Source organism: Eutrigla gurnardus (genome assembly GCF_963514095.1).
Source record: "Eutrigla gurnardus genome assembly, chromosome: 21".
Classification (NCBI taxonomy): Eukaryota; Metazoa; Chordata; class Actinopteri; order Perciformes; family Triglidae; genus Eutrigla; species Eutrigla gurnardus.
Window position 1 is genome coordinate 6,509,016 of NC_139932.1, and position 25,807 is coordinate 6,534,822.

At 42.3% G+C, this 25,807-nt stretch overlaps 1 protein-coding gene across 6 annotated transcripts in view; it reads right to left on the reverse strand.

The window, feature by feature from the left end:
* Window positions 1-25,481, reverse strand: part of dgki (diacylglycerol kinase, iota) — a 64,477-nt gene extending 38,996 nt beyond the window's left edge. For all 6 annotated transcript variants that reach the window (XM_084038945.1, XM_084038946.1, XM_084038948.1 and 3 more), the window contains exon 1: window positions 25,048-25,481. In XM_084038945.1, the coding sequence (XP_083895071.1) occupies window positions 25,048-25,271 (224 nt within the window). In that variant the 5' untranslated portion in view covers window positions 25,272-25,481. The remainder of the gene's footprint in view (window positions 1-25,047) is intronic.
* Between the last annotated feature and the right edge of the window lie 326 nt (window positions 25,482-25,807).

Genomic DNA, 25,807 nt, shown 5'->3' on the forward strand with positions numbered 1-25,807 from the left:
CATTTTATAAAAAGGGGCTCTTTGTGTCCGTTTTGAGTCCGTCTCCTGAAAAGAGTTTGATCAACGGCTCGGCACAGGAATAATTCCAGCTTCAGTCGGCTAATTAAAGTCAAACCGCTTAAAAAATGGATAATAATAATAATCATCTGCACAACCATATTTTTACAGCTCTGGAAATGAGTGGCGTCTGCACTGCTATTGTCACACTTCAACAAGTCGGCCAGGGAGAGAGACACAGACACTTAGTGTGTTAAAGCATCCACTGTAGAGATTCAAGTGAACAGAGTAGTGGAGTTGAACACAGAACACCACCTACTCTCTCCTCTGCCTCTCTCTCTCTCCCTTTCCCCTTTACTATCTCTGGATCTAATCACCCTCCTCTTCCTCCTCCACTCTCTTTCTTCTGTTCTTTCCTCTTCTTCCACTCACGGCGCCTTTTTGTCTTCGACATCACCATCCCCTCCCATCGCCTCCTCCCCTTCATTTTTGCCCCTCCTCTGCTCTTCTTCTTCTTGTCTCCTCTCTTTATACTGCTCCTCTCAATCCTATTCTTCCTTGCAGCAGAGGTGGGCTGCCGGCGTTGCCATGACGACGGCACAGCGGGAGCATCGGCAGCTCATCCAGTAATTATATTGGTGGAGAATCGGCTCGATGTGCAACTTTACCAGTAAACTGTAAACGCACTTACTTACAGAAAGCTCATCACACCATGTGGGATGGCTCCGTGCGTGGACACACACACACACACACACACACACACACACACACACACACACACACACACACACGCACACAGCACATTCACCGTCTTCATTTCACGGCCCACACACTGAGGATGACGTAATCTGCAAATCCTCGACTATGAGTAGGAACTGTTTATGTAGTATTCAGGTGATTAAGGTGGAAAGAATACAGGCTTCTTGTGGTGGGTTACAGTAACACGCCTACAGCGGTGCAATCTTCTCCACGCCAGTCATTCAGCCAGCGTCTAGGTGCCTCGCCAAAGCTGGGCAACAGCGTTTATGATTAATGACAAAGTAAGAACAAAAGTAATAGCTGCACAAAAGAAAAAGCAGCTGCAAGTGGGAGGAAACTGAATTTAACATCTTCTGACCGGTGGAGCAGAGGATGCTGTGATTATATGTGGGAAGAAGTTGGTTGACAAAGGAGACACAACTGTACCAGTGTGGGTTCAGTGTTAAACCGTTTTCTCTGTGCAGGCAAATGTTTGATGAAGGGAAAATGGAAAATTCTAAAATTGCAATTTTTGGGGGGGGGGGGGGTTACAGAAAAAAGAACAGAAATTGAACTATGTGGTTACTCATGCTTTCATAACCATTTTTTTCATGTTTGGTTAAAAGCACTGGGTGGGAAATGATGTTTGCTCCTTCATCCAAAAATGCGACAATACTGAAAGGGTAGAGTCATATGCAGCATATCTCAGAAGTGTGAGCAAATGTTTCAAGCAAATGTCAAGAATTCACGAGTTACTTCAAAGTAAAATCTGAATATTTGTGAGTCTGAACAACTTTCAAACAACTATAAAACTCAACGACCTCGCCTGTAAAAACCGAAAGGCACACATTCAGTCCAATCCACATTTCATGTTGTATTTTGGTGAAATAACCCTTTGTTTGTCTAAACCCATGTAAACTGGCTGAACCAAAGTCACCTGCTCTGGCTTCAGTTATAGTATGAGTCAAACGTTTGTGTCATCAGTGATAACATTGACTATAAACGCGTATTCAGCACCAAGAGGAGCTGAACACCTGCAGATCCTTCCAGAAGAAGTCAGAGTCAGCCTTGAAACGCCCTCAACAGACCGAGCCATTCAACAGCCTGACATTTAGACATGGGTCACGTGAAGAAGCATCTCACAAATTGATTGGTTTCACTACTGGTTCTAAAAGACACAGATCCGCTCTCATCACTCACCTGTAGCCAAGGAGCCGGTGAAACCAACGCACTTTTTTCCCCCTCCCCCTCCTCCCTCCGCGTCCACCTGCTCCATGTATCATCACTCTCAAAGCTTCTCCCACTTATTCTGTTGCTAACATCCTCGTCTCCGGGACTGAATCAACAGTTATTTCCCTGCACGCCGAGGCACGGGTGAGGTCATCGTGCCAATCAACCCGACAGGCAGCGGAGACCTGACACCAGACACCGGAGCTCTGCGCCGGTAACAATGTGTGTGTGTGTGTGTCTTTTGATTCGGGTAAAGGTTGAACTTACGTAGGCAGGATACAGAGTTACGATTTAGCTCCAGATTAGGTCTGAGGTCATACATCAGGCTTCAGGAGGGCCACGGCAGTGGTGAGATTAACTTTATGGTTATAGATGAACGGATATTACTTACAAAAGAGACAATTGTGAATGGGTGAGTGAGCGGGGGGAGCTGTGGTGTCCAATGAACTATGACACTGGATCCCCTACACCTCACCTCCGTCCATACTCTCCGCTTCCTTTGGTTGGATTAAAGTCAACAAGCATCGCAATAAAGCTTCATTTTCTCAAAATTCAACTGAGGAAGGGCATGCTTAGAGAGAAAATACCAACACAAATGTCTCTTTTTGACAGTTACGTGAAGGGACTTCATCATATTGATGCACAACTCAGACAAAAAATAATGTTACTAAAAGTAATGTGGATTCATGGAGTCTCTCAGTCTCATTTTGTTTCATTCAAGTGCAAAACTTTGTGGTGAAATTGGGTATACTGGTGCAATCCAGCTTGATATTATAGGTTTGAAATGTTAAAACCAACCCAAAGTATTCATTGCAAAATACCTTGACATTGTGTTAAAACGTTGCCCTATAAATGACCAGTATATAGTCTTAATAAAAGGGTTCCTCCCTACTCCATCCATTCTTCTACAGCCCCCCGTTTTCTGCTTCTCCTCTGAGTCTCCTTCCCCCCCTTCATCCCCTTACAGGTGAATCTGCTCTATTTTTAGAACATTGCGTAAGAGATGGCAAACCTGAGAAACACATGCAGACACACAGCATATGAGGTCGTGCTCACACACACACACACACACACACACACACACACACACTTATCAGTCCTCTTTAAGAGAGGGATTTAGCTGAATGTTATTGCAGCACAGAGACTGATACAGGGATTTAAAGGCCAAGAAGACTTTTTTTTCTTGACGCTGATAGAGAATTTAATTCTGGACAGTGCCAGACTAAAAAAAACTATGTTCCAGAGGATATAAATGTCTCATTGTGACCAGAAATAATATGTAGAAGTGCTGACGAAATCAATACACATTCCCAAATAATCATAATCATAATCCAGACTAAAACATTTTTAATCCGTATTTTGATGGAGGCCATTTAATAAAGATCAAATCAACTCACCAACGAATGGAAACAATTCAGTAAGACAGGAGCTGACAGCGGTAAAATACGGTTAGCAGCGGTGATGATCTCAACCTGACAGAAACATTCATCAAAGCAAAAAGGTGCTCCGCAGACCCCAATTTGTTTGACGCTTCATTAAGTGCATATGAAATAATCACAGACAATAAATAAAGGTGACTCCATATCCATCTGTCCTTAGACCAGGGGTGCCAGACTCATTTTAGTTTAGCCACTTACAGCCCAAGCTGATCTCACGTGGGCCAAACCAGTAAAACCATTGCATAACTATTATACTACTATTTAAAAAAAAAACAGATGACGAAGGTGGTGACTTCACTGTTCTCAGTTTTCCTTGTACAAGCACACTGGCTCTGTGAAGAAATAGGAACTGGTCTATTTTTCTGACGCTCTGTGTGCACTTTTCTCTTTTCCACAGACGTTTTGGTTTTTACTTCATCACCAGTAACGTATGCTCGACAGTGGTGTGTCACATTGGATCCTGACATTCACTCACAACATGTAGAGTTACAGCTCTTCAGGTGACAGTGCCAGGAACCCCCGGCAGTCAGTAGATTTCCACTGCAAAACCACAGACGACGAGGTGAAACAACTTCACAGACAAACAGCAAGCTGATCTGTCAGCTGCTTTTCCAACGTGCAGAAAGTTACAGATGGCAGCCTTAATCTTAATATGGACACACAGATGTTAAAGCCTCATTGCCACGGAGCTCAAACATTGGAGATGACAGATAAGGACACTTCGGTTAACTGGCCGCACGTCCTTCACTCGGCACAATCTGACGAACGCTCGCTCTATTCTTCTTCTGCTTCTTGCTCCACTTCGGTTTCTTTATCTCTCTCCTTTCAATCATCCCATTTCTATCAATCTCAACCCAATTTCTCTACCTCCTTTCATCCCCTCCTTCTCTCGCTCTATGTGGGTCAGTGTGAAAGGCTTGTTCGTTGCCGCTGGTGACACAGCATGCCCTGAGTGTGTCCATGTGCATGTGTGTGCGTGTGTGTGAGTGTGTGTGTGTGTGTGCATGTGTGTGCGTGTGTGTGTGTGTGTGTGTGTGTGTGCGTGTGTGTGTGCGTGTGTGCACAGAGAGACAAGAGGCGGAGTAAGAGCCCATGTCTCTACAAGCCTCCTCTCAGAGCCTCAGGTAATGGGGGTGAGATGGATAAAGGTTGATCAACACACACACGGACGCACGCACACACACACACACACACAAATAAAAGTCACACACACGTTTTAAGACAGGATTCAGGAGGGTTTGAGTTGTCATTTTTAAAATACTATAAACAGGAAGCACACGCGAACTACAACCGTCACACACACACACACCTCTACGTGTTTATCCTTCAAAAGTCTGTATCTGCAATAAGATGATATCTACACCTGGCCTGCGTGTCCTAAACTCAACACTGTGCCTGAACCCGTCCTGTGTCGACAGAGTGCTGCTTTTTGCTATGCGGGCTGTGTTCAAACAGACAATAGCATTGCATTGCACTGTGCAAACGTTCTGCAATGTCATGCGGCAATGCACTGCATTGGCCAATCACATCAACGTAAGTGCAAGCTCCTGATAGATTATTTTGAAATGTGAATGGTGTTATTGTTCATCTCACAATCGTAGAGGTGGAGGATTAAATTATTGCTGTTGTGCTAGAGCTGTAAAACCCTGCCTTTTATTGCATTATGAACTAGTGTTCTGGCATCTATTAAGCCTTCCATTCATCCGAGTCAATACATTTTTAAAGCAATGTTTAAACCCATAATGATTTGTTACGGTTTGGCTTTTTACTGGAAATGACAAACGGTGGTTTTCTGTGTTAAATTAAGGAGAACGCCAGCAAAGACGAACTGAGAAATCAGAAAAACAATGCAATCTATTATCCTGCAGCTGTATCACACAACAGGGTTTGGCTTCTGGACTCCGTCTGACCCCGAAGCACACAGAAATACGCACAGAAACACACAGGAACGAGAGTGCACACAATAGCAGGAAGAAATCTAGACACTAAGAGACACACAGACACACACACAGTTGCTATAACAAGCTAGAGATAGTGCTTGTTCTTCTTCTTCAGTGGTCATTTATTGTCAATCTGCACAAAACTATTTCTTATCTGCACACAAGCGACAATCATCACACACACTCACATCTCCCATCTCCCCGCCGTGGACTGGTCAATGTGTTTTTGTGCATACGGGGGGCAGGGTGTGAAGGGTGTGGTTGTCATGGCAACCCCACTCAGACTTCCTTCCCAGTTTTATCGAAGCATACAGCATTCCCCTCTGCGTCTGTCTGTCTTCCTCCCTGTTTGTCCGTCTGGACGGCGTGCACAGTACCTCTCCCCCAGCTCCCGTCTGACTGTCTGTCTGCGTCAGGAGGTAAAAAGCAGACGTCTCGCTCGGGTCTGTAGACGAGAACCAGCCACCAGCTTGAATCCTTTCACCCAGCTGTTCCTCCGCTTTGCACAGCCAAGCAAATCATCTACCAAATAATACACCTGATGCACATTTGGGCCATGAAAACCCCAAACCGGCACAATTGGTACCCTGATGCCAGGATCAGACTACACAACACTTGGTCACTCTGTCAGATCAGGTGGTCACGGTCCCGCTGACCACCGCTTTTCAGCTGATTTTAGTGTTACAGTATGGGGTCAGTTCAGTCTCATTGATAATAAATGCACAGAGGATTCACAAATGTATTTTGTGATTTATATATAAATGACTCTCTTGGAGGGATAATTCTCCAATAATATACATCTGTTCAGTTTATCTTTAGATAATGAATGTTATGCATTTAATAGGCTACATTAGGAAACAGTCTATGTTCACTTATTACTGTTAATGACTTCTCTGTTATTCCCAACAATTCATGTATTCAACATTTGAAAGTCATACAATATCTTTGTGCTTGTGCCCTCCAAAGCATTTTATTCCACCCCAACTGAAAACAGCAGGCACTCTCCTGAAAACACCCAGCTGGGAGCGCTTGAGAGGTGCAGCTGAGGCACTATGGTTGCTAGGGATGGGGCGATTTAAGGTTTGATAATGGAAAAAAACACTCACAATAAGTCCAACGTGGTGAATTTCCATTATCGGGGTCATCGTGCATATCGTCAAAAGCGACTTATATATATATATATATATATATATATATATATATATATATATATATATATATATATTATTAGAACAGAAGTTATGGATCTCCAAAAATGCCAATAAATAAAATGCGAAATTCAATGTGTCAAAAAGGGGCGTGGCACTTGAAATTCAAATGGACGAGTTCTTTTTGAGATATTGACCTGAAACTTCAGATTCCCTTATTTGGTAACATAAGGCATATTTTCACCACTTTTCAGCAAAATCTGAGAGGAACCATGTACATTGAGTTGGCATGGAATGACCCTAATCTAAACTATTTTGACCATGATAACAGTGACATGAAATTTTTATATCATCCCAGGCCTACTCTTCAGTTAGATTCTAGCTGAGCTGGGGTTTCTACTTTAATAAGTGTAATATATTTAATTACACTCTACTTTTCTCTTCACTGTGTCTGTGACAGGGAGTGGGTGTGGGAGAGCAGCTGCAGTCGGGTACACTATCAACTCTTATTAGATCACTCTCTTCTCTCTCACACGCGCACACACACACACACACACACACACACACACACACAGTCATGAACTCAGGGAAAAGCAAACAGCTTCACAGAGAAGCAGGTGAAACAATAGACACAGGTAGAGTGGGAGTTTAAGAGTTTAAGAGTAGGTGTAGGGCAATTAAATATATTTTCCTTCCTTCATCGACAGATAATAATCAACAACAATTTGTGATAATAAAAATCAACAACAATTGATCAAACAAAAACGCAGAACATTTGCTGTTCAACCCCCCCAAATGACAGGTTTGCTGCTTTTCCCTGTTTCATTGGTAATTGAATGTATTTGGGTTTTAGACTAGGAGGGACAAAACAGAACCATCATTATTGACTGGCATACTTAACCATTTCCTAACCTTTGCTAAATGGATATTAAAGTGGATGTTGGTAGAAAATGATTTAATATCAGCGTTGTGTTTTTTAGATTGAACTATTCAAACCAGGAACATTAACATATTTGTTGTGCAAGTGTGTGTGTGTGTGTGTGTCCGGTGGTGAGCCTGGATACAGGAAGCCTGACTCCTTCCCTCTGACCTTCCTCCCTCTATTTATAAGCATTCTCTCTTTCTGTCTCTCTCTCAATAACATGCAGTTTTACCCTCTCAACCTGTGCCCTTATTCTATGAATGTATGAATACTGATTTTCATAATGTACCTGATTTTCCAGTTAGTATGACTCAGACACACGCCTGTCAACCAAAGACCTGCCAATAACATTTCACCGACAAGCTAAGTGTCATTTTGTTTTTATGACTTTGTTGATCCTTTGATTTTTCCTTCACCATGAAAATCAAATTCAAAACACCCAACATTCAGCCTCAGCTGTACTTGGCATTTAGTGCTAATCCCCAAATGTTAGCGTGCTAGAAATCTAAACTACCACGATGAATATGGTGCAGTCGTACGTCGTAGCTAGAGTTTTACACAATCAATGCATGTGATCACAATGCGAAAACAATGTGACAATGTGAGAGACATTGATCGTAGTAAATGATCAGCTGAATCTGCAGCTCCCATCGGCTTTACAGATCTCTACAGCTGATTGGAGCTCATTGTTTATCTGTCCGGCGCACCGCGGAGGTTCAACCTCAGCGCTCTCGTGGTGTCATTTTCAGCTGCAGCTTTCAGCTAAAAAGCTGTCAAAACCCACAGTTCACAACCTGCTCAGCAGCAAACAGCAGACAGACGCCGTCGCTGTAGACTCTCCATCCTCTATGAGAATACATTATTTTGTATACTCATAGAGGATGGAGAGGATAATTTATATGAAATTAGGACACAGACCACGTCTCTGCTTCCCTGGCATGACAAGGCAAAATCCACACAGCCATTGAGTTAGAACTTCATTATGATCAAATGGCAAAGACATCTATCCCTGCATGTTTCTGCGTCTCTGACGGACTTCAGGACAGACCACATGGGCACATTTGACGGCGTCCTTCACTGTACAAGGCCTGGATGTGTGTGTGTGTTGGTCTGCCCTTCACTTCACTTCTCCACTGGCCTACATTCGGTCTCCTCTGGGGGTGGAAGAGGAGGAGAGAGTGAGGAGTGAGAGGAGAGAAAGGCAAATTAGAGAAGAAGGGAGGAGAATGTGAGTGTGAAATACAGAGAGAGAGAGGACAAGAGGACACACGAAGAGAGAGAGGAAAAAGGGATGGCTGTGAGACGAGAGAGAGAGAGATGGAGAGAGAGAGAGCATCTGTAGGCGGTCTTGGCTTTGCCCAAAGGCCTTGGCTTCTCTCCTCCTCCTCCCCCTCCTCCTCCTCCTCATCATCATCTCTCCTTCACACTTTCACTCTCTCCTGCTTTCTCTCCTTCCCCTCTTCAACCTCATCCTCATCTACCTCTCTGCTCACATCTTCATCCCTCCATCCAACCACCCACCCACTATTTTCTCTTCCCTGTTTTCCCACTCACGTTTTGTTCAAATTCAGCTCAAATTTTGAATTTGTTTTACTGAAACAAAGCAGCAGCTTCATTAGACCATACCATGCTGAAATATGCCTTGATAATGACAATAGTTAGGCCCGGGCAGGAAGACAGCCTTCATTAATTCAGAGAGTGTATATGTCAAAACAAAAGAATTAAGGAAATATCTGTATTGTATCTGTATTTAATGTTTTTGTATTCAACCTACTGCATTATCAGATTACGTATCTTATAAATGCCAATATGGACTGATCATTTTTACTGGATGTTGATAGAGCCCAAAATCTTGACTTCTTCATTAACGAAAGTTTAAATTTGACAGATTATTTTGTACACGGATTGACTTTACCGCTGTATATTTAAGAGGCAAACACTGCTGCTTCAATACCAGTCTTTCTCTCGTTTCGTCCAGCAGAGTCAGCAGAGTGTCTTTCTCCAAAACTCCCACTCAGAAAACCCACTCTGTTTCTAAAAGTAGAAGAAAGAGAGGCCGAGAGAACTGCTTATTGTCTGTGAAGTGAGTGAACAGTCACCGTGGTGGAGTGTAAACATTCATGCCCCCAAAGAAGACCCACAAATGTGCTGAAGTGATGCGTCCTTTCCAGAGGCATGAGGCCGATTTGAAACCCGGCTTATGAGCTAATATTAAACTGGATATATAAAGAGCCACGTGTTGTACTCGCTTCACTACTGAGTGTCAACAACAAGGCGTAATAGAAAGGTAATGTTCCAGTTTGTCAATGCCAGCCCCCACGGGAGATATGAGAGAATAAACAAACTGCACTGTCTAAATGAACTGTCAATAACAACAGCACCACACACTCCAAATGACTACTGCAAACTTGTGAGGAACAAGGTAAAAAGAGGGATATTGATTTCAAATTACACAAATCACAATTTTGTCACACACTCCATCATGCAGTGATCACACCTCTTCAAACACCAGGACAGGACAGGACACTGACTGGTTTCTCACTTGTGATTCATTTGGATTATTCATGCCAAGCATTTCTGAAGCAAATGTGTTGAGACTGTTTTCTTGGCTTTGATGACTTTGAGTTTCTGGAAAAGTGTGTTCAGATTGATGCAAGTGATGCAAACTTTAGGCAGCGCAAAGCATCCAAAATCCCCAAATACACAAATAAATGCAAATGAATGTAAATAGACTCAAATTGAGGCAATGACTTGTGTCAATGACTTGTGTTATCTCAGGTTTATGACACCGCTTCATGACGCCAGAATCAGAAAGAACACATGCTGGAGAATTTACAAAGTATAGCAGAAGACATAATATTTCTGAGCTGTCACGTGGACTTAGTGGTTGCATTTTAAACTGGGAGCTCACATTTACCCACAAACATACCCACACATAGTAACCATTTACACAAACACAGACACATTTTCTAGCCAAGACAGTCAAGACATTAAAATGGTGGATGGAGAAACGTCGGAAACAAGGACAGTACACTCTGGGGAGAGAGAGACGGAGGTGGGGGAACTACATAAGAATGAGGTGAACCTCATGTGAACCGTGAATCTGCACTGAAACCTGCTGAACTCACTCGCTCTCATTGCACCGTCTGCTCCAAGATCCCGGTTTATTGTGATAAACTGCCACACTGTTTATGTAGTATGACCGTATCATCTTCAGCTAGTTCATCAGTCTCACACCTGATCCTTGAGACTTATCCAAACTTTATCCAACACCCAAAACATCAACATGTGAAGGATAATAAGCCCCAAAAGTATTGGGGGTTGTTTCCTCTGCCAAGCATATCTGTCTTAAATGTCACTGCGTCATAATCCTATCCTATCAGACATGTGTGTGAAATCATTTGCATAATTACCATATGACTTCTTGTCCAAAAATGTGTTTTGTGAGGTCACATGACCCTTGACCTTTGACCACCAAAATTTAGTCATGTCATCCTTGAATCCAAGTGGATTTGAATTTGTGCCAAATTTGAAGAAATTCCCTCGCGTTCACAAGAATGGGACGACCATACGGACACAGAGATGTACAGACAGACGGACATAAGTATAGTCTGGAAACATAACCCAACCGCAGCTCTCGCCGGAGGCAGGAAGACAAAAGCAAAGGTGACGATTCACTTTCAAGCTTTTCAGCATTTACTGGGTTTTTTCCATTAGAAACGGACATTTTTAAATAAACTAGTGGCTGCGAAAGGCAATTAAACCCCAAACGAGCCGGGATCTACTGATGCAGTGGAGAGCAGGGTTGAGAGATATGTTCAATGTTTTCCAACAGTTCGCCTTCCACTAGATTTGTGCAGGTGTGCCCCTCTTTCTCTGCCTGCATTAAATTATCAAAGTGAAATGACATAAACTATGTCAAATGCAATGGTGGAGTATTCAGTATTCAGATGTTTTTTTCAGTACAAAGTAAAGTAAAAATGCTCTGTTATAGGTAAAACTCCTGCATTCAAAATGGTACTCACTAGGCCTGTTCGATTAATCAATTTTAAATCGTAATCGCGATTATGTAGTTGGGACGATGTTAAAAACGTGAAAATCGTAAAATCAATTTTTCAAAAAGTTACAGTTCTGCACTTTATTCATTCATTTTTGTTTATGGACACACCTTAAGATACATGTGAAAGTGAGTTGTTTCTCTTAATCCCAAAGGGATTGTTTTTTTGTTTACAAGAGGTCTACAAGAAAATAACATGGAGCAAAGCCAGATGGCAAAAGTTCATTAATTGTTCTTAATATTAATCCCTTGAGGGATTTTTTGTTTAATAAGAGCAAGGTTTGCACTCAAATCCCAATGGGGAAATTATTTGCAAAATGTTCAATAAAAAAGAGCATATTTGCCTTTTGTCATTTCACAAAATAATTGTAATCGAAAATCGGATTTTGAGAGAAGAAAATCGGATTTTATTTTTGGGCAAAATCGAACAGCTCACGTTACATAGAGTACAAAAGTACTCAAACTACAGAGTGGCATATTTCTGAATAATAAATATATTATTTTATTATAATTATCGATGCATTAATGTGTCCCTTCACTTTAATGTTGCAGCTGGTGAGGTGAAGCCATATAAATAACTGTATGTACTGCTGGCTATCTTAATCTATAATAATATATCACACCACTTCAACGATAACTGTACAGTATAGATTCTCACTCCAATCAGCCAATACAAGTCAGGAACCACAGCCAGGAGATAGGAGTGATACTCCCCTCTCTCTCACATCTTCCTCTGGCACCTACATAATTACACAGTCTGTCAATGTGCGTGTGTGTGTGTGTGTGTGTGTGTGTGTGTGTGTGTGTGTGTGTGTGTGTGTGTGTGTGTGTGTGTGTGTGTGTGTGTGTGTGTGTGAGCGAGCATGTAATGTGGGGGAGGCATCAGATCTGTGCTGTGCATCTCTATCTGACCTTTACTGCTTAGAATAGAGACACACAGAGGGGAGAAGAAAAGCAGAGAAAATGAGAAACAGACAGACAGGCAGGCAGGCAGGCAGACAGACAGACAGACAGAGAGGGAAGAGATCAAAGAAAAAGAGACAGAAGCTGGAGGCAAAAGTGGATGAATCAGAAACAGGGAGAGGGAAAGTAAAGCAGAGTTAAAGGGAGAAGTCAAATTGGGAGCAAGAAAGTCTAAACAGAGAAAGTGAGAGAAACCAGGTAAGTGTACCATCTCTCTAACCTCAGACTACAGCTGCCTAATAAAATTAATTATTTACTAATGACTCCCATCTAACCTGAGCAATTAGTGCACACACACACACACACACACACACACATACACACAGAAAGAGAGCGCAAGATAAAGATGCTCTCTCGCTAATTATAGCATGTCTCTGCAGCTGAGGTCTGCTAGGTTGTGTGGATGTGTGTGTGTGTGTGTGTGTGTGTGTGTGTGTGTGTGTGTATGTGTGTGTGTGTGTGTGCGCATCTATTTGAATCATGGACAAAATGCAAAACCAGCAATGAAAAAGCTTAATTGGAGAGAAAAACTAAACTAAGAATAAACATATTATTTAAGTACAGAGTTGCATTATAATGCGTGGGGTGTGTGTGTGTGTGTGTGTGTGTGTGTGTGTGTGTGTGTGTGTGTGTTTGTGTGTGTGTGTGTGTGTGTGCATCTATTTCTGTCAGGGACAAAAACTTAATTGGAGAGAAAAACTTGAAGTATAGAGTTGCTGTGTAATATTTGTGAATTTATATGTACACGTGTGTGTGTGTGTGTGTGTGTGTGTGTGTGTGTGTGTGTGTGTGTGTGTGTGTGTGTGTGTGTGTGTGTGTACATTTGTGTGTGTGTGTGTGTGTGTGTGTGTGTGAGGGGGGGTTTGTGTGGGGACTCTTTCTGAGGGCTGAGTGATGATCAGTGCTCAGTAATCCTGCATTAGATACAAACACACAACCAGAGACCCTTCCAAAAGCCCAGGGTTTAACTCAGGCTGCACACACATGTTTACAATCACGGCAGCGTATATGTGTATGTATATATTAATAAAGGTCTATAAATAGGGAGGTGTGCAGATGTAAAGTAACAAGGAGAGAGACAGAACAAGTACAACCCATAGTTTGGTACATGTCCACGTCAGCCAATGGAAAGAATAGACAACTAAAAAGGAAAGTAGACAGAATAAAACCCAAATCTCTCCTTTGTGGATGTGGAGCTGATGGAGCAGCTGGCTGTGAGCTCCTCCAAATTAGTCAGCGCAACCATTTGGCATCAGAGCCACAGATCTCTCTCTCATCCATCAAAAGCCTTTGAAATACATTTAAAAGATGATTATATCCGACAATAAAGCGCTGAGAATAAAATCTAAAAATAAAAAAGCCCTTTTGTCAGTCCCTTAGCTGAGGAATCCATCTGGCAGAGAAGCTCAAATTATGAAGACAAATCAGATGTTCTGGGGTCAGAAAGGTGAGCGTGATTGTGGTGGGATGTTTAAATTGTAGAAGTATGTTAAAGATGTCTTCTCTCCCTAAACACTGAAAAAAGTTCTTTCCATTCTTTGAGGGGAAGTTGAAAATACTGAAAAACAGCTACAGTTATGTCTTTAAAGAAAATGTGATGAATAGTTACTTTAGATAGATTTCTAGAAAAAAATCTTATTAGATTAAGGCTGGAACTAATTATTATTATTATTACTATTATTATCACCAATTCAACAGCTGAACATTTTCCCAATTAATCAATGAATTGTTTGGTTTAATTGTGTTTTCCTCCAAAATCGTGTTTTCCTCCAAAATCCAAATCATCACATGACAAACATGAACTGTGAAAAGTCTGACATTGTATCTTAATCTAAACTATTAATCGTTTATCATCTATTATTTTTCTCTCAATCACCTAAGAGCTTAAAGGCCCGTACCAGTCTAATACTGATCTCCATCAGCAGAGGTTCCTCCTGTCTTCAACACATCTTGGCCAAAAGTTCTCTGGCTGGCTCTGATTGGACTTTATAACCAGGAAGAGGTGAGATAAACAAGCTACGCTCATCGTTGGTTTACGATCCGCAATTCAATCTTGAGAAGAAGAGCCTGGTCAGAGAACAACTTCCCAACATGCCCCAGTATGAATATGAGGAAGTTGAAAATCATTCATTTATGGTGATTGTTGAGTCGCACTACGAGCCTGAAATTCCCACATGTCCGAGGTCTAACTTTCAGCCAATCACTGACCTTCTTTATACTCTGTTTCCGCCCTCTGAGCTGTTAATCACAACAGAGCCAAGTGTTATTACGCATGGAAAAGTAGTTCCTTACAAGCTCTGAATTTCTAACTGGAATTTGAGCTAGAAGGAGGATTTTAAGGATGAGGTGAGTTTTAACGAACCTTGACAAACACTTTCAGGCACATTCTATAACGTTCATTAAATATGGACAAAACATAAACCAACAACAAATCATTAATCATATAGACACTACATGTCTGCATCATATACATCATATTCTTATGCTATCATGTACTCCCATTCAGAGATTTGAGTGATTTTTGACTCTCTTTTCTGTTTGTTTCTTCATCGTCGGTTCCCTGCTGCAGGTCCTTGTGCAACACAAATGAACGTACATCAGGTGCCATTAGAGTGAGCTGACACTGAGAGCAGGACAGGGACAGAGTTGGGATTGCAGTGATGGAGTCAGTGGCACCTCAGCGGTCGACTCCACAGGTTCATTATCGGCTCGCAGCAGACAGATGGGCTTGTTGGAAGTGAGAGAGAAGGTGCTACCTTAAAAGCACAATGCAAACCAGGAAAACATGGCTGCTGATTACTGCTACTTTATACTTAGCGTTCGCTACATTTCAGGGGAAAATATTGTGCTTTTTACGCCACTACATTTATTCGAAGACTTACGTTATTTGCCGATTCAGATTTATTATACATGTACTCAGCAAATAAATGAGGATGTATTTCCGTAGGTTAAGATAAAGCCTTGATTCCACGGGTAAATTCACAAGCAGTTCACCCAGCAGCGCATAAAGTCATTAAAACGAGCTCCATCTTCAGCAGCTGCAACATTTAATCAATGAACACATGAATGCACCAACAATTATAATCCAATAATATAATAAATACATGATTCTGAAATGGGCCATTCTGCATTATGAGTACTTTGATTTGAGTACTGCTTATACTTTTGTAGTTTTACTACAAGTAACATTCTTGAGGATCTTTTCATGAAACGGTGTTTCTACCTTTACTTCAGTAATAGATCGTAGGTACTTATTCCACCTCCAATTTTGTCACACAGCAGACAAGAACAAAGGCAAGCCAAAAGGCATTCATTTAAAATAACTCATTACTTTGGCAAAGCCCTGTTTCTTCATCAGATTTTAGGCATACCTGAGATGCTCCCTCTTCCCCGATACAGCCCCAAACCCGGAACAACCCTCATCCAATTATAAAAAGTGACTAAAAGATAATTTCTGTGGCTTACCCATCGTCCACACAACCAGCCAGGAAGCACACTCCCCAGAAAGCAATACGAACAGTCAGCTAATCAAAATGAACAACTTGCCCCAGTCCTGTGCCTCTATCCTTTATGTGAGGAATGGAAACAGACCCCTACACTATATAAAGTAGCAGGGAAGAGGAGAATGTCTTCTAACCAAAACCACAAGACTTTCATTGCATTACAACAGATTCAGGGCATTAGATGACCGTAATGTCTGTATCAATGTCAATGTAGTTACCATGCTGTTGCCTTTTTGGTCAGACTATATTTCAGGACATTTTCTGTAGCTGTGAAGAAGACAGTTTGTTCTGTTATAGTGTTTAGTGTCCCACAGGTCGGATCTTGCTTAATAAAGCTGTAGGTTTAACCACGGGTCTCTTCTGAAATCGTTTGTGAAACATGACAGGGTGCTGCCGGCCACATGCATCGGTTTAAGGCTTCCAGAAACCTTCTTGCAAATTGGACTGTGTGATGGAGAAGGAAGCACTTGACCAATCTTCCCCACGGTAAGGTTTCTCTTCAACAAGGTTCCTCTTACACCAGAAACTTCTCTTTTCTCTTCTGTTTTTCCTTTCACACTCTTTTTTTAGCTCCATTTCTAAGGAGGAAATAGCCTGACGACTAATAAGGAGCGGCTCCTGACAGCCAATCCATGCCTCAGCACACTGAATTATGGGCAAAATAAACCCCATCACACACACGCACGCACACACACACACACACACACACACACACACACACACACTTGCACTCTGAAACACTCCTGAAAAGGCTCGGAAAGAGAGAGAGAGAGAGAGAGAGAGTAGAAATCTCACTTCTGCTCCTAAAACAGACATCTCATTCCCCTTCCTCTTAGCAGAAATGATTGATATGCATAAGCATACACAAACACACCACCAGCCAACTGGAACAACGTTGTTCAGAGTAGGTGGGGAGAGATGACCAATGCCTCTGTCTGTCTATAATATGTGTGTATAGGAAGATAAGAGGGCGCAGAAACACACCGCATCATCATGATTAACACCGGTGTGCACTCACACTAACACACACACCACTCACCACGTTTGACAGAGCCAGGAAAAGATGCACTCCCTTCAGCATCACAGCATCCGTCCTGTACAAACGGCCACTGTTCAGGTTGACCTCACCTTCACCCTAAGTGGTCAGTCACTCCATCCACAACACATTTAAAAAAGCACCTCGAAGCCGGAAAATTAGAGAAATAATACAAATGTGTCAAAGATTTCAAACGCCCTTGAAAAATTATTTCAACTTGATAACCCCAGAATTTCATGGAAGGCTCCAAAATTGCCTGAAAATCTATATTCTCCTCAAAACCAGTATTAGTATAATACTGGTATAAACTAGTATTAAGAATGCACCTATTTTCATAATTCATTTGATAATGAATTAGTGCTTTTTCAAAGCAAAAATGTCACAAATTCTGTAGCTTCTCAAATATGTGCTGGTTCTCTATGTCAGAAAGACTTCAACAATTTTATGGACAATTTGTCTTGTATCAGTGGCAGTAAACAGTCTCTAGCTAAGTGCACCATGGGAAACTCCGCTGAAACATAGCAGCAGTCCGTTAAAATGGTCAGTTACGACTGGAATGAACAAAACCGTTGACAAAAAGCCAGCTTTATATAGCTGCACACACTAATGATATACTGGTTTAAAAAATGTATCCATTGACCCGTTATAGCTTTTGAATTATCCATACACGCATAGAGCTTACTCTCCTCCTCCTCCTCCTAACAGGAAAAGAGTATCATAAATATGCATGGATATCTGTTCATCCATCCTGAGGACGGGATGAGAGAGGGAAAATTGTGTCAGTGAGCCTTATATTTCATCAACAATTGGTGCTCTGATCGTCTGCTTAAAAATTCATGAGTGTCTTTAAGCTGCCCAGACTCTGAGCCAAGCGTTCCACTGAATTTAACACGGTCTGAGCAACAAAACCGACTCAAACACTGGTTGTATAAAACATAAGGGAGCAGCTCTTTCTACAGGATACCATGCAGGTGGAGTCAGGTGAAAGCTCTCATCCCTTATGGATGTAATTGGTTAAATTCACTTCAGCCCTGACGGGGGGGGGGGAAGCAGGGGGAGCAGTTTAAAAAAATAAAAAATAAAAGTAATTACCACACGAGCACCGGATGAAGAGCCTTTTGTGCTTGTTACGAACAAATCGTACATATTAATGTTACAGGAGGATGTTATCATTCACAGACTACATGAGCTCAACTAGATGACAGGAAAGGGGATCACTAAATTCCCCAGCACATAATCTATAATCTGGAAACCGTGAACGTCTAAACATTTGTGCCAATGTGGATTGGATGTTTGACTGGATAATAGACCTGCTGGCGCTACACAGAGAAGTCATGGTACTATTCATCCTCTGAGGGCCATGATCGTCGTCACAATTCCTCCCACCATTGTTTAGATTTCAGCCCACACCTACGTGGCGATGCGCCTGAACATCGCCACATTACTAGTGGGGCTAAAAATAGTAAATTGTGTGCCGGCACTGTTAAACTGAAGTCAGGTTCATGTGTGGATTCATTTCACAGACATTTCATTTACGACAGGAGCGCCCGAATGTGACCACACGCCATCGTAGACGATACAGAATTAAGTGGCTTCACATGAGTATTTTAGTCTGTTGTATCTAAGCAACGGGTTTAAGTTACAGCCCAGTTCAGGAATTTTCCACAGGTCTTAATCAGAGTCTTATGATGGAGGATTACACTATCAAGTATTTTATGAGTTTATAAGTTAAACAGACATTTCTATGATTCTTTTGTTTATTATTATTATAATATGCCATAATTTGAGTGTCAAACTTGTGACAATGAGCAGCTGTTGAATGCTAACATTTTTCAAAATGAATGAACAAAAACAGTTATTTACTGCATATTCCCTTTTGTGTACCGGAAGTGCATAATTGCTCTACATTTCTTATTTATGCCAAACACACAAAAACATAAACCCATCTTTACTTTTTGCACCACACTATTAAAAAGATCACATGTGAATACTCCCTGTGACGAAGTAAATGTGTTCAATGTTGGTCCCTGTTGTGTATAATGAGTATTTATTTTTATTTTTTTCTGTCGGCCTTCTAAACTTAATTTCCCCGGGGGAAAGCCAGCGCTACTGTGCTGCACCGTGATGCAATGCTCACTTAGACAATTACTGTAAGCAGCATGGCATTACAGAGGGTTCTAAATCTGAAATCTGACTTTCCTTCAGGCTGTCGACCCGTGTACATTGTTTATATAAAAGAACTAAAAACTTGGATCACAAGGTTAAACATTCATGAATTCCTTCAGGAGCCCGAAGGTGAGAACTCCGGTGAAATCTGATAAAGGCTCGCCTTAAAACAGCTGAACGACTTCCAGTGCAAAGCTTTATTTAAAAAGATTGTTCAAAATGTTCTACATCAATACAATCTAGTAGACTGGTGAGCTTTTCACCAACTTAAAAATAGATCTGGGACATTAAATGAAAACGTTATGAGGCCTTTTCTAAATGTATTATGGAGGAAGTTGAGGCACTTTTTCAATAAAAAGTTTTGAATAGAGTTCTGTTTGGGGTAATACAGTAATTGCGTTATAATGCATCATCACCGGCCTTTTACAAATCTTGACTCGTGCCACGGCTTCGGACTTGGTCTGCTTCCCTTCCTCGCCATCTTTTTCATCCCTCTCCTCTCTGTAGTTTGTCCTAATTGAAGGCTGAAAAGGGAGTTTTGTATTCCGGCAGCATCAGATGATGAAAGGCCTTTGATCACTGTTTACCCCTGCAGGTGGTACACAGCAGTAGCAACATGAGATACGTTTATATCTTTTTATGTTTTTCCCCCTTCATGCTCCAGTCTTTCTTTCTTTCTCGCCCCTACTGCATGTCGTCCCACGCGCCCGAGAAGACGTGAAGTCCAAAGCGTATTGGACAGTGGTATGACAAGCGCTTATTGTGATCCGTTGTTTGTGAGGCGGGCTGGAAATAGTGGAGGGATAATGTTACGACATCCTGTCCTGTGGCAGTTTGTTTCTGCACCAATTCCCACAAAGGCGGTGGTGAAATCTCACCACATGATAAGTTGGCTGACGAAACAAAGTGTTTGTTTCTTTGTGTTTTTGCCTCTCGGGCAGACAGGTCAGGGTGGCATGTTTACACAGCGGAGTCGGCCATGTGGAGGGTCGAGGTTCATGCAGTCGGTAAAGGTCCAGCTGTAACATGGCATGTGGGTCCAGATGTGAATCTCAACGGTGATGACATGTCAAATGTTTGCATGCAAACAAACAAAACAACAAAGATAGGAAACAGCACCACGCCTTAAAGTGGATCCACGTTCTACTCGTGGAGAGAAGCTGGATACAGTGTTGGAGGCGGAGCTTGTTTATGAAAGCCCCTATGTGGTGCATGAAGCGAAAAAAAAAAGTCAGACTTCCAAGTGATTTCAGATGAAATTTCCCAGATCTTCAGACGATGTTCCACATCCACAGAGCAAGCACACGAGTGTTTACTTCAACCCGCCAGTCCAGCAGCGGACTCATTCACATGAACCCAGGAAGGAAAACAACTCCACTACTAGTGAATTTTACAATATTAATAACAATATCATGAAATCGATATATATGGTAAACAATCCGTTAGCTGCAGCCCTGTTTGCAAAAGCTCCCCCTTAATAGCCCAATGCACTCACAAACTACTGTGTTAAATCTTGGTGTATATATTTCATCATATCCTCCACCATTAATTCCAGCCAAGTTGCATTGAATATTTCATATGTTTATCTTAGTACGGCCATCCGTCAATGCCGACAGCAGTAATAGAGGATTCCAGTAAGGCAGTAGCATTTCAACAAGAGAGTCCCGGGATGTGGATTGTTCGATTGTGGATAGAAGGCTTGTGAAGAAGCTCCATTAAGGACCATTACATTCACTGTAGAAGACTATCTATCTTGACAGCTGGATGGTCCAAAGAAATGTACAAATGAACTGCTGACCAGCTGACTGACGCAGATAGACAGGAAGTGCCCCGGAAAAACGACTTTCTGACTTACAGATCGGCTGTCCAGCTGGTTGACTGACCAGCTAATTGGAGTCATGTCTAACAGACTAACTGGCGTGCTGACTAACTGGTTGGCATGACACACACACACACACACACACACACACACACACACACACACACACACACACACACACACACACACACACACACACACACACACACACACACACACACACACACACACACATGCGAGGCAACCGTCTTTCTGACTGTCATGCAGGCAGACGGGTGAGACGTCTAAGAATAGATAAAAGGAGGGACGGTATTCTGGGAACACACATAGACACACAGAGACAAAGTGTGACGAATGTCTGGCAGATAAGTTACACGTTCCTTACGCCGCCATAAACACATAATACCACAAAAGCATGCGCACACGCGGCACCTTTGATGTGCGACGGCATCATTTCTCAGCTCTTTCATATTTCCACATATGGTAATTCACTTCTTGGCACTGGCCACTTCAAAGCTATGTAAACTACCTTCTAACAAACCATCTCCCTTGACCCACTAATGCCATTTCCTGCACATGGCTGATCCCATGAAGAGGGTTTTCACAGATTATCCATAGCGTTATAGAATAAGGCCAAAGGTCAAAATATCAGCGAGACATGGCGGCATGTAGCCGACACTCCTGTGTGTCGTGACAATTGTCATGTATGGATGAGAACGCAGGAAAAAGACTAATTTGACATAATTAGAGACACCGGACTGCATTCACCCGGTCCGTACAATTAACACACTGTGTGGAGGATTCAAAATAGAGCCGTCGTCCAGGTTACGGTTTGTTCTCTCAAATGGTGAAATAAAAGTCCATTAAAAATAAGTGAGGGTGCGCTTCTTCATCAATAGTAAAAGTGTTCTTCTTGTGTTGCACCAGAATACATTTTTATGAACAATAGCATACAATGGCTGCAGCTTCATGAGCCAAATGTTCCCTTTCCAAATGAAATTAATCCAACTGGGGATTTCCAATGAGGCCATTTACAGTTCATGAGCACTGAAGAAAATGACTGGGAAATGCTGTAAAGCAGGCGGAAAATATTCTGCCAGTGTTTCTCGGTTTACTATATTTCTCTTCTTATCTGAAGGTCAGATTTCCTCCGATATTGATCCTGTCATTTTTACTATCCATCAACCAGAAAACAACCTCACAGTATTCCAGAGCTTCTTCCCCCAGCCAACCTGGGACGAGCTTAAAGGCATCACTCTGACGTGAGTTTCGTGAAAGAGGAATTTGTACGTAAAAGGGAATAGTCAGAGAAAATGTCCAATAGCACTGTCGTCAGCGTGAAGTTGCCTGACAACCAGCACATAACCACATGGAAAACCACAACCACAGACCACAGATTAAACAAATCAAGTGTCCCCATATGTGCTTTCCTAAAATCTGGAATTTAGTTGGCATTTTTACACTTCCTGTTCTCTTGTCTCAATGTTTTTTTAAGTGGGTTTGTTTAAATGCCTGAAGGTCTGTGGTTAGAACAAGCTGAAGGGACGTTAACGCTTTGTTCTACGTTATAATACAGGTCAGTAAATGTCCGACTCGTAAAAACCGAAGCTTTCATGTCTTTAAAAAGGCGGTTGCTAACAAGTGGCTTAATGAGACTACTAAATGTCATGAAGACAAACACTAGTGTGCCTTTAGCTTCATGGAGGTGGCGAGGTGAAGTCATGCGACCTAAAATCATACGAGTGGTGTTAATTTGTGAAGATTACCTTACCGAACAAAACGTGCGTCATAAATGTTTGTTGGCCACGGAGCTTATTTTCTGCAATAATCCAAAAGTGTCAAGGGAACCATTGCGATGCTAATTTTACAGGTTGGCCTCCAAAAGTACGTCATCCCTGCAGATCTCCATGAGCGGGCAGGTGATGATTGGCTGATTTTTTCTTCATTGGACAGAGCCAGACCAGCTGTATCCCATTGTTTCCGCTCTTTAAACTGAGATGACTAGTTGCTGGCCGTAGCTTCATTTCTTTTCGTACAGACATGAGAGTGGTATCTATCTGCTCATCGAACTCTCTGCCAGACAGGGACAGTCGGTTATTTTGAGGTGCAGTTTGCTGCTCGACTGCACACCTTCCATCGGGTCCAACAGCTGTTAGAACAGCTTTAACAGCAACCTGACAAATGTAGCCCGTTAGATGCTTTTAATGAACAAAGTAAAAAAAAAATTAAATTTTTTTTTGCCATCATACAGACAGAACGAAATCAAACTGTAGCCAACAGTATCATCACATGTCAAATATGTACATTATGGTTATTATCCAGCTGGATTTAAATATTTCACTCAGTGTTAATAAACTGGTCCCCAGCTGGAATCACTGCATGTTTAAACATCCCATGTCTCGCTTATTATCTTAAATTTACATCGAATAAATAATGAAATCCCGACCTGATGCTGAACCTCTGTGGCACATATTACAGCGGTCAGATGATCAGCCTCCACTCCAGATTAACTTAATAAGAAAAAGGTTTCCGACATGCACAATGTACCAAATCCACCCCTTCACCAGTTCACTACTCTTTCGTTTTTGTTTTTTTTACTGAGGCAACAGATTTATCAGAACAAACTGCTCCTGCTGTTGAGCGAACCAGATGCGGCGGCACCCCCCACGATGCACCGGCTCCTGGAGGCCTTACTCAACCAAAAATACATGAACAGTAGCTCAAGTGGGCGTTTAAAAAGACTATGGAGCTTCAAAATAAATGAATAGAATGAACCGCACAAATGATCATCCGTCAAATGGATAGCATTGGGATTACATTGTATCATCCCTTTTTAAATGAGATGAATTCTCTTCCCAAATAGCCAGTTTATTCAGTTTGAATGTGTTTAACATGCACGCACATTTAATCTGATTGGGATGTTAATTACTAGCTCCATGTAAATCTAATACGATTCAATATTTCTGTGTTTAATTGAAATTAATCTAGTTAAGAGAATACAGATTGTATCTTGCCATGTATTCTTCAAATACGACCGGTATTCTAAAACACAACCAGGCAGATATATTCATTTATTGCCATATAGGTCTCAAAACGAGTCAAAATTCAACAAATATGTCATTGCTGACTCGGGAGTTTGGCTATTTCACATGCACAAACTGTCGCTTTACTTTCCCCCAGTTCCCCAAATAAATCAATCAGATACAAACACGTTTAAAATGATTGATTTGACCTCCAAACGCACATAAGGGCTGACACACACAAACAGAGCCACATAGACTAAATTGACAGACAGATAGATGTCACGCATTCCTGACTGTGATTTGACAACCCAAACTGCTGCTGTTGCTGCTGCTGTTGTGTGTGTGTGTGTGTGTGTGTGTGTGTGTGTGTGTGTGTGTGTGTGTGTGTGTGTGTGTGTGTGTCTCTGTGGATTTGGTCTCTGGCCAGTTTTCACTATCAACAGCAGCTGCCAGTCCCACCAGGGTGTCAGGCTACTGCTGGCATTCACATACACACACACGCTCATCTACACAAACACCCAAACACACTCACACACACACACGCATTGCCCAAAAATCAATAGTGTTTTTGTGCTCCCCCACCCCACCCTCCCCCTGTTCATGCTCCGACACAACAGCTACAACACCACCGGGAAACACACACACACACACAGACGGTTTGTTTTGATCCATCACTGACATGGGCTTAAACGCTGCTACTGTGTGTGTGTGTGTGTGTGTGTGTGTGTGTGTGTGTGTGTGTGTGTGTGTGTGTGTGTGTGTTAAAGCCATGTTGAGGCTGTTAACAGTACGAGCATAACGTGGATACAAGCTACCATACCAGAACATGTGTAGCTTTATGAGAATTTCGCTTTCAAAATGAGCAACAACAACGAAATAACCTCCGATATAATCCCTCGCTGTCGTTGTAGCGTTGTCTGGTTTGTATTCGCTCCTATCGTGGCATTGGCTTACATGAAACGATGAGGAGAGCTAGCAGAATCAATAAAAGACAAATAAGTTACAAGCAACGTATCCTCCTGTGACGGGTATCCTGTCCCAGCATCCTCCCCGCTCCCCCACTCACCGATACGAGGTCTGTTTTCTGAACGCCAGTCCTCTTAATTTCTCCTCCAGTGTCTCCTGCTCCATGTCGGGCAGACTGCTGAACGTGTCGCTGCAGCAGCCGACACCAGCTTCCTCCGAGCCGGCACCGGACTCCGAGTCACCCCCGTCGGCTCCCAGAGAGGCCAGGCGCCCGCTGAAGACCCCCGCCGCCGGGCCGGTTCGATCCTTCGCTTGGGGGTCCATGCCGGTCGGTCCTTGCTATCTCGCCCCGCTCTGGACCCCCCTCTCTCCCGGCTTGCGGGGGGACACAGGTGCCGCTGGTGGAGAGGAGGGTTTTACACGGTTTTGGGGGATTAAATACGACACAGTCAACGTTTTGAGCGGTTTGACCGTTGTGATATCGGACCGCTGACTGCCTTCATGAATTGCAGCCAGCACGGCAGCACGCGCAGCCGCCTGGACAACACAACGAACTGCACTCACGAGCCACAAACCAAGTAGAAGCGAGACACGTCAAGCTAGTAACGTCACACAGGAAGTGGAGCGCCTCCACCTTCAAAGTAAAAGGTTTACCAGAAGATTATTTAAGAACTGGCAGAACAGTAATAATAAGGAAAATGGCACTCATTAAAAGGGTTATGTCTGACAATAAGTATATCCGTGACATAAAACAGTTATATAACATGTATTATCTGCATATTGCATATTATTCCTATTTTTGGTGGCTTATAATTTACTTAATTGATATCATAATTAAGAAAGCACTTCGTTGTTCTTTT